The 11592-nt window shown below is 17.9% G+C and overlaps 2 protein-coding genes across 2 annotated transcripts; both read right to left on the reverse strand.

Moving 5' to 3' along the window:
* Nucleotides 1-633: 633 nt before the first annotated feature.
* LOC128962744 (speckle-type POZ protein B-like) lies at nucleotides 634-1623 on the reverse strand. The gene is made up of 2 exons (XM_054309149.1): nucleotides 1502-1623; nucleotides 634-1258 (listed from the first exon to the last, which is right to left on the reverse strand). The coding sequence occupies exons 1-2, from the start codon at nucleotides 1621-1623 to the stop codon at nucleotides 634-636; spliced, it is 747 nt and encodes a 248-aa protein (XP_054165124.1).
* Nucleotides 1624-2134: 511 nt separating this feature from the next.
* Nucleotides 2135-2764, reverse strand: LOC128962755 (speckle-type POZ protein-like). Its single transcript, XM_054309160.1, has one exon. It carries the CDS (start codon nucleotides 2762-2764, stop codon nucleotides 2135-2137), a length of 630 nt encoding a protein of 209 aa, XP_054165135.1.
* Nucleotides 2765-11592: the final 8828 nt, after the last annotated feature.

Genomic DNA, 11592 nt, shown 5'->3' on the forward strand with positions numbered 1-11592 from the left:
CACTTTGAATATGACATTAAACTTATGTATGACTTTGACACTGTTGTCCACTACACGGGTCGATGTCTCAATTGTTGTCGTCGATGTCATCTTATAAATAATATACAGTATTTACAGTACTATTAATTAATAACAAGGAAATACTGTATATATATATATATATTTTTAAATCTATATATTTATTATTAATAAATAGTACTACTATATTAAATAAGACTATATTAATTTATAATTATGAAAAAAACATAAAATAGATATACTATATTATATATTTTTAATTTAATAGTCTAAGTAATTTACGCATTTAATATTATAAAATAATTTCTAATACACTAAATTATTACAATATCAAATTGTAACTATAATAAAAAAAATATATAATAAGTTTAATATAAAATAAAATAAATTATAAGATAAAAATATTTATTATTTTTTGTGATAACAATACAATTACAGTATAATATATTGTTAAAAAAGCATAAATTTTATACTTAATTTTTTTATTTAATATAATTATCAAATTAAATAATTTTATTTCATACATAATTTTTTTTATTATTTCAATTATATGATAACAATATACTGATAAAATACATTATTACACTTATATAGTATATTAGATATATTTAAGTTTTATTTTTTAATATTATCAATAATCTTAGAAATTGACTCTAAATTAATACCGTATTGTTTACCAATTTCTTGACCGACAACTGATGTGATGTTTTCGGATATAAATTTAATAGACTTTTCAATAATATCTTTATCGGCACCAAAGTCTTGTAGTATTTTAAGTGATTTGAAAGCATTATTTATATTGATTTTCATTGAAATACAATTCAGACATATAGTCTTAAACGATTCAACCAAATACTTGTCGGCCACTAATAGCAGATCCTCACACATCTGATCCAATTTATTACATTTTCCGGTATAAAGATAACAAAGAAATTGCTCGAAGACATTGCTGTCGATGTCATCGATGACCACTTCATTTGTTTTCTTTTCCAAACAATCAGTGGTAAACATCTTTCGGAAGACTTCCGATCGGGCGCTGAGAACCAGTTTTGAGACAAAAAATTCTTTCTTGTCTTTGCCGACAACGAGTCGACAATCGGTGAGTTCGCGGACACCAAACAAGTGATCAAATATTAGACCACTATTGCAATCATCAGTCTTGTAGACAGTAATATCAAAGCCAACAGTAAGTGTATTGTCTGTCAATACCTGTGTTTTATTATTAATCAATTGTTGTTTACTCATAAACATTGGTAAACCAAAACCACATTTTTTATCAAATATATATTTAATATTTTTTTGGCCATATTTTTCATTATCTTTATCAACAAAATACATGTCGTATTCAGTATTAAATGATTTATGGTTTGTTTGTATTAAATACAAATACAATCTAATGTAATCATCTTTACAATCCATATATATAAGCCATTTATTGGATTCAATGGTAAAAATATTGCTTTTAAATATTTTTATTTCTGACCAATTGTTGTCCAATTCATCGCCGAAGTTGTCCACTTTGAATATGACTTTACACTTATGTATGACTTTGACACTTTTGTCCACTACACGGGTCGATGTCTCAATTGTTGTCGTCGATGTCATCTTAAAAATAATATACTGTATATACAGTATCTACTATTAAATATTGACAAAAAATATAATTTTTTAAAAAATAATCAATAGTTTTATTTTTAATAAAAAGTTAAGACTATATTAATTTTATAATTATGAAAAAAACAAAAAATAGATATACTGTAATAAACACATTTAATATTATTAGATAATTTCTAATACACTAAATTATTACAATATCAAATTGTAACTATAATAAAAAATATATATTCAATATAATAGCTCAATATAAAAGTACAAAATAAATTATAAGATAAAAATATTTATTAATTTTATGATAACAATACCACTACAGTATAATATATTATGAAAAAAGCATAAATTTTATACTTAATTTTTTATTTCAATATAATTATCAAATCAAATAATTTTATTCCGTACATAAGTTTTATTTTTTTTATTACCTCAAATATATGATAACAATATACTGATATAATAATTATAACTATAATATTATATTTATATAGTATTAAATATAGTTTTATTTATTAATACTATCAATAATCTTAGAAATTGAATCTAAATTAATACCGTATTGTTTACCAATTTCTTGATCGACAACTGAAGTAATGTTTTCAGACATAAATTTAACAGACTTTTCAATAATATCTTTATCGGCACAAAAGTCTTGTAATATTTTAAGCGATTTGAAAGCATTATTTGTATTGATTCGCATATATATCTGATTCAGACATACAGTCTTAAGCGATGCCACCAAATACTTGTCGGCCACTAATATGAGATCCTCACACATCTGATCCAATTTATTACATTTTCCGGTATAAAAATAGAGAAGAAATTGCTCGAAGACTTCGATATCGATGTCATCGATGATCACTTCATTTGTTTTCATTTCTAAACAATCAGTGGTAAACATCTTTCGGAAGACTTCCGATCGGGCGCTGAGAACCAGTTTTGAGGCGAAAAATTCTTTCTTGTCTTTGCCGACAACGAGTCGACAATCGGTGAGTTCGCGGATACCAAACAAGTGATCAACTCTTAGACCACTATTGCAATCATCAGTCTTGTAGACAGTGATGTCGGCGCCAACTATAAGTGCATTGTCTGACAATATCTGTGTTTTATTATCAATCAATTGTTGTTTAGTCATAAATTTTGGAGATATTTAATATTTTTTTGGCCATATTTTTCATTATCTTTATCAACAAAATATATGTCGTATTCAGTATTAACTGACTTATCATTAGTTTGTTTTAAACATAAATACAATCCGATATCGTTATCATTACATATCATAGAGATATACCAGTCATCGGATTCAATGCTAAAGATATTGCTTTTAAATGTTTTCAATTCCGACCAATTGTTGTCCAATTCATCGCCAAAGTTGTCCACTTTGAATATGACTTTACACTTATGTATGACTTTGACACTGTTGTCCACTACACGGGTTGATGTCTCAATAGTCGTTGTCGATGTCATGAGATGTCGATGTTATAATTGATCCTCTATTGAGATAAGTATTAGTTTTTTATAAAAAAAAACAATTAACTATAAATATAATAAAATTCAATTCAAATAATACAGTATATATATATATATATATCTACAGTTAACTATTAACAAAAACTATGATGTTTATAATAAACACAAAACAAGTTAACAAACAACAAATATTTAGTATTTTTCTTGTTTTTTTTAATTTCATTGCTTTAGTTGTCATACGCATTTATACAGTTTAATTATTACAATATAAAATTTAACTATAGTACAAAAGTTTAAGATAAAACAATAAATATAATTTATAGCAAAAAAAATGATTAATTTAATGATCTTAAATTATAATACAATAACATAGAGCATATTTTTTTATTATATTGTAAAATTACAATATATACACAATAATTTATTTCAATGTAATTATTATCATTTCATATTTTTCAAATAATTTTATTTAAAAAAACTTATAATAAGATATCCAAAATAAAACTATAATAAAAACTATCGTAATAAATTTTAGATAATATAATAATTTATAAAAAAATAATATAATCAGACAATTAAATCATAAATTTTAATACAGTATTTTAATATAGTTTAAAAACATTTAGAAAAAGCTATAAAAAATTATTGTATAATAAAATTATTTCATACATAATCTCTATTTAATCATTATTTTAACAATAAGTAATATATTTATAATATTGTATAAAAATATGTATTTAATTATGTAATATAATTAAAAAAAATATTTATCAGTAAAATACAAAATTTAATTAAATGTTTATGATATACTATAATTAAAATATTATAAATTATATATCTTTACAATTTTTATAGTTTACTTTATTTAATTAATCAGTTATTTTTAATTTATTTCAATTGAAAAACAAAATAAATCTTAAGTAAATATAATGTTAATAACGTATAGAGTAGTTAATACAAAGTAATAAATATTCAATAATAATATGTATTTTCAAAATTTAATTACAATACATACTGTATATTTTATAAAAATTATTTTTTAAAAAATTGTATACTTAATAATAATTATTCAATGAACTAAAAACGGTTTTATAGTATATATATATATATATACTATATATGATGTATATGTGTTTTTAATGTTTATTATTATAAGCATTAAATTATTTTGCATAATATATTATCAATTATCAACATATAATGATAATCTATTCAACATTTATTTTAAAAATAAATAGATTAATTGGTATAAAAAAAAATAAAAATCAGATATTGAAATCTTATATGATATATAAATCTTAAAAATTAAATAACAAAACAACATTTTGAATAACTTTATAATTTTAGTCATTAGCTAAAAAAACTAAAAATTTTAAGTTATATTAGTAAATATATCAAAATATTTTAATATTGTTAAATAATATTAATAATATATCTAAATTTATCATTTAATATTATTTAATTAGCTAAATAAATTGAAAAACAATAATAAATTTTATTAATCACAACATTTTAAATAACTTGAATATTATTTTTGTCATTAGCTGCAGAAACTGAAAATAAAATTGAAAAAATATAAAAAATTATTAACATAATTATATCAAATATTATATAATATTGAATATATATATAAATAATTTTATTTGTTACCATTTGATAAGTAAATTGATTGATAATAAATAATTTCCAACAATAGAAACCAATTTTTTGTTTAGCAGTCAATTCAATAAATGTATTCAACTATAAATATTATTATAATAAAATAAAATAATTAAATTTTATTAATAATTTAATAATAAAAATTATATTTATATATCAATACTTTTATTTTGTTATGTAATGAAATATTTGAATATTTACTAATCAATAGTTTACAATTAAGTCGATTCAATAATTTATACGATTGTTTAGCATTAGTATTGACATTACTGGCAAACTCTACCAATAATGTCAATAATATTATTAGTATAATAATAAAACCAATCATTGAAAATACTATTAATTTAAAGTTAATTAAGTTTATGGACATAATTATTAAAAATGATATCAGAAAAATAATTGTCAAACAATAATACAATAATATTGTTGACCATAATTGATTTAGTTTATAATTTTTTAGACAAAATAAATTATATAATCTATAGATTTTTTTCGTTAAATAGTAATTAATAAAAATTTTGTTTATTAAATATTTTTTACTATTCAATAGTATTAGACAATTAATTTTCTGATTAATTACTATGATTTCATAGTTTTGATACAAACAAATTACTATGAAATATACTAATTGATAGGAAAACATTAGACCCAATTTGCCATAAATTATTGTATAATATACAAACCAAAATAAGCCAAACTTGATTAAATCATTTAGTGGATAATATAATGACAAACATAATCCGGGTAATATACCGTTTAGTGTATGTAAATTGATTGTTATTATTAGATTAAATAATTTAAAATATTTATAATAATTTGAGTTTATGATATTGGGTATAAATTTTTTATTTAATAAATAATAATAATTATTATTATTATTACTATTGTTTGTTGTATGGTTTAGTTTTTTAAATTTATAATACATATTAATTTTTGAACTTAACGTACACACAATAACAACAATTGTACATAATGCAAATAGTTTAAATTGAAATATATATGACCAATCACCAAGGTAAATATGATAATTTATATTATCAATGAATATGAATGATACAGTTTTAATTAGTTCAATAATTCCAATAAAATCAATAATAATATTACTTGTATTAGATATATGTTTATAATTAGGATTATATTTAGGAAATCCCAATCGATAGCACTGTTCGCCCAATAAATACAATAGGATATCATATTTTGTTATTTTCATGTTTTTTGATGATTAAAACTATAAATTTTAATTTATTTTATTTGCTGTTATAAATTTTTTTGATATTCATTTTTTTGTAGTATTATTTTATATTTATAGTATAATTTAAAAATTTATTTTTTTATAAATAATTCTAATAATAATATTATTAAGTAATAATATACTTAGATATATTATGCCATTATAACTTTATATATATATATAAACATAGTATATATTAAGTATAATAAATTATATCATTATACAAACATAATTATGAATATCTAACTATTATTATCAAATTAATTTTATTTTATTATATCAAATAGGCAACTATAATTATATAAATATATATATATACAGTACACGTATATTCAAAATCTAATTAAATATATAATTAAATATCAATGTAAATATTTCGTAAACTATAAATTAATTTTTCGAGTTTATAAAAAAATAATCAATAATAAAAAAAATAAAAGCACTATATCTTTATAAAATATTTATATATAATATTGTTTGTGTATACAATAGAGTATTAATTATTAATATTATATTACTACAAAAAATTATTTAATAATGTAAATTTATATCGTATTTAAAAAAAATATTACTATTAATTAATTTGTCCGAAATTTTCAAGTTGCAGATAATATTTAATTAATCTATTTATAGCTTAATATCTTAATTATTGTTTATTATGATACAGTAATAAATTAGTTTAAATATTAGTTTATTGACTTATTATAATTTACTACATATACTTTAGTTAATTATAAAAATATATTAACTAAGAATCAAATAAAACAATATAATTAAAAATAAAAAGTTAATTATATAGTTATTTTTGTCAATGAACTTATTTTTAATATAATATAAATAAAATTTAAATAGAAATGTGAATAAAATTAATATTTTAAATAATTATATTTTAGTGGTAGTACAAAAAATATGACAATAATAATTGCAATAAATAATTAACATATATATATATTATTTGAATAAAAACACTATATAAATAACATACATATAATTAAATTAATTATAAATATATCTATAATTATCTATAATTATTTTAGGAAATTAAATAATTTAAATATCAATTTGGTTATTATATGCAGGAACTAAAAAAAGACAAAAATATAAAAAATTAATTATGTTATTAAATTAAAACTAAATTTGTTAATTAAATTACCAATTGATATGTTAATTGATTTATAATAAATAGTTTCCAACAATAGAAACCTATTTTCGGTTTAGCCATTAATTCAATCAATAAATGTAACTGTAATTTATTTTTAATATATTCAATTTAATTTTTGTAATAATAAATAAAATTATTTTAATAAATAGCATTTAATTTACCTTTAATTTATTGAATAATCTTATTTTGATATTTCTATTTAATAATTTTGTATACAAACTATATGTTAATTTATATGTTTGTTTAGCATTGGTATTGACAGTACCGGCAAACTGTACCAATGATGTCAATAGTATACCATTTAATATCAATAAACCAATCATACAAATTGTAAAAAGTTTATTTGTTGATTGAATACACGTAATAAAAAACAATGCAATAACTATTAGAAAATAAATACAATAATAAAATAATGTTGTCGACCAAAATTTATTTAATTGATAATTTTTTACTAGAAATAAATTATATATTTTATTTAATTCTATTAAATATTTATATAATTTTAATGATTTGGTATTTTGTGATAATTTTTTAATTTTATTATTAATTGATTTTAGTTCATATAATTGATAGAAACATATTATTATAAAATAGGACATATGATATTGAAATATTAGTAATAATTTACCATAAACAATTATATAAAATAGACACCAAAATAGTCCAAATGTTAATAAATAAATTAATGAATAATACGATGACATAGCTATCAATGACATTATAGCATAAAATATATAAAATATACTCATTGTTATCAAATTGATTAGTTTAATGTATCTAGCATATTTATTATTGTATATATCTGGTATATAATTATTATTATATAATAGATTATTATTATTTAGTTTTGAAAATTTATAATAACAATCATATTTCATGATTAAAGCAAATACTAATGTATATAATGAACATTGTTGTAGTAATTTAAATTCAGGTACCAAAAAAACATTACCAAGGTAAATGTAATATTGAGTATTATTATTATTATTGATAAAATAAAATGATAATGTTTTAATAAATTCACAAATTATACACAAATCATGTATAATACTAGAAGTATTGGATATATGTTTATAATTTTGATTATATTTAGGAAATCCCAATCGATAGCACTTTTCGCCCAATAAATACAATAGGATATCATATTTTATTATTTTCATAATTTTAACTAAAAAAATATATATTTAATTATTTTATTTAGAGTAAGATTGTGTAATAAAGATAGTTAAACTCACAACTTATTCAAAAAATGTTTTTATACTAAATAAATTATACAATAATATTTTATTATACATATACTGATTTAATATACATTTTGTTTGTTATTCAAGTATTGTTATAAAAAAAACAATATTTTCAATAATTATTACTATCTGTTACTATATATACAACTACATAGTTTTTTTTTAAATAGTCTAGTTATAAATAGTTGTTATATTTTATTTATTTGTTATAAAAAAATGTTATTTTTAGTTAACTAAATTAGTTATTAATTGTTAATGTTAGCGTGTATTTAATAATTATACTTTATATACTGTCTATAAATATAGGCTAATTAATATTATTATATTTAGAATTTATTTTTAAATAAAATATATGAGTACTATAAAAATAAATAAATAATTATCAATATCGTAATTAAATGCAGAAACTAGACAAAAAATAAATAAATAAAATAAAAATTATAATTTATGTTTTTATTTACTTATTTTTTAATTACCAATTGATATACTGTATGAATTGATTGATTATAAATAGTAACCAACAAATAGAAACCAACTTTTCGGTTTAGCCAACAATTTAATTAATTAATTGACACTATTATACAGGTTTACTAATAATACATGTGGTCAGTCTAGTTGTCGACCAAAAAAAAAAATATTGAAAAAATTCAATTACGGTAACACTAGTTGAATTGTTAAAGTCAATTATGTCCAAAAAAATGTAATTAATTTAATTATTATTTATTAACTATAATTTTTTAATAAATAATATTAAATAATAAAAATAAGTATAATTATAATTAAATTTATAAAAGAATTATTTTTATATACATGAGTTATAGTGTATTATCAATACAAAAATTATGACAATAATTATTAAATAATTTCAATAAATCAATAATAAATTATTAACATATATATATTGTTTGAATAAAAAGAATATATTATTGACAATCATATAATTAAATTAATTATTAATATCTATAATTATTTTAAGAAATTAAATAATTTAAATATCATTTTTGTTATTATATGCAGGAACTAAAAAAACCAAATATAAAAAATGAATTATATTAATAAAATTAAAACTAATTTTGTTAATTACCAATTGATATGTTAATTGATTTATAATAAATAGTTTCCAACAATAGAAACCTATTTTCGGTTTAGCCATCAATTCAATCAATAAATATAACTGTAAATTTATTTTTAATTAATTCAATTTAATTTTTGAAATATTAAATAAAATTATATAAAAATATATTTAATTTACCTTTAATTTATTCAATAATCTTATTTTGATATTTCTATTCAATAATTTTGTATACAAACTATATGTTAATTTATGTGTTTGTTTAGCATTGGTATTGACAGTACCGGCAAACTGTACCAATGATGTCAATAGTATAGCATTTAATATCAATAAACCAATCATACAAATTGTAAAAACTATATTTGTTGATTGAAAAAATTTAATACACGTAATAAAAAACAATGCAATAACTATTAGAAAATAAATACAATAATAAAACAATGTTGTCGACCAAAATTTATTTAATTGATAATTTTTTACTAGAAATAAATTATATATTTTATTTAATTGTTTTAAATATTTATAAACTTTTAATGATTTGGGTTTATGATTAACTGTATATTCAAGCGATAATTGTTTAATTTTATTATTAACACTATTTATTTCATATAATTGATATAAACATATTATTATAAAATAGGACATATGATATTGAAAAATAAGTAACACTTTACCATAAAAAATTATATAAAATAAACACCAAATTAGTCCAAATGTTAATAAATTAGTTAATGAATAATTAGATGACATAGCTATTAATGGCATTATAGCACAAAATGTATAGTATATAATAATTGTTAACATATTAGTTAGTTTAATGTATCTAGCATATTTATTATTGTGTATATCTGGCAAACAATTATTATTATATAATAGATTATTATTATTATTATTATTATTTAGTTTTGAAAATTTATAATTACAATCATATTTCATAATTAAAACAAATACAAATATATATAATGAACATTGTTGTAATAATTTATATTCAGGTATCCAATATACATTACCAAGGTAAATGTAATATTGATGATTATTGATAAAATAAAATGATAATGTTTTAATAAATTCACTAATTATACACAAATCGTGTATAATATTATAAGTATTGGATATTTGTTTATAATTAGGATTATATTTAGGAAATCCTAATCGATAGCATTTTTCGCCCAATAAATACAATAGGATATCATATTTTGTTAAATTCATAATTTTAAAAAAGATATTTGTATTTAATCATTTTATTTTAAAATAAGATTGTGTTATATTTAAATTAACAACTTTTTTAAAAAAATGTTTGTATACTAAATAAATTATACAATACTATTTTATTATACATATACTGATTTAATATATATTTTGTTGTTATTCAAGTATTGTTATAAAAAACAATATTTTCAATATTTATTTAAAAAAATATTTATAATAAAATTTATTATTAATATATTGATATTTAAATAGTATTATCACAATATTATTTTATTATAAATATACTGAATTATATTAGTATTTTTTATAAATAAAATATTATTATTTTTCAATATTATGTTATATAATATATATTATACTAAAATTCAATATTAAAAATTACATTAATTATATTTTTAAGTTAATTAGAATATTTAATTAAAATTAAATTATCATATTTTTATGTTTATAATAATTTAATAGTTTTCAATATACATATAATTATTGTGTAATTAGCAAATATAATATATATTTATAATGTAGATGTTAGCAAAAAAATTTTTTTTAATAGACTAGTTATAACTGGTGGATAAGTCTAGAAATTAATATTATCATTAACTCAGTTAACTAATAATAATAATAATATTTATTTGTTTAATTATATTTGTTTATCAATAACATTTCTTAATCAAAAAAAATATTCATGAAGTTTATTTAAAAACCAGTTAAGAATGCTAGAAAGCATTTTCAGAAAAAAAACTTGAATAGCATTGAAAACCATTAGTTATAGCGGCTATATAATATATAAAAATTTAAAAACTGGTCAAATATACATTAAATAAAATTTTTTTATACTTTTGCCGCCATTTAAAAAAAATATGCTGAAATATTATATCATTTTTTTTGATGCTCTTTACAATTCTAAACGTTAAAATTT

The sequence above is a fragment of the Oppia nitens genome, unplaced genomic scaffold (genome assembly GCF_028296485.1).
Source record: "Oppia nitens isolate AA-2021 unplaced genomic scaffold, nextdenovo-longstitch-racon4-pilon3 scaffold14_pilon_pilon_pilon, whole genome shotgun sequence".
NCBI classification, from domain to species: Eukaryota; Metazoa; Arthropoda; class Arachnida; order Sarcoptiformes; family Oppiidae; genus Oppia; species Oppia nitens.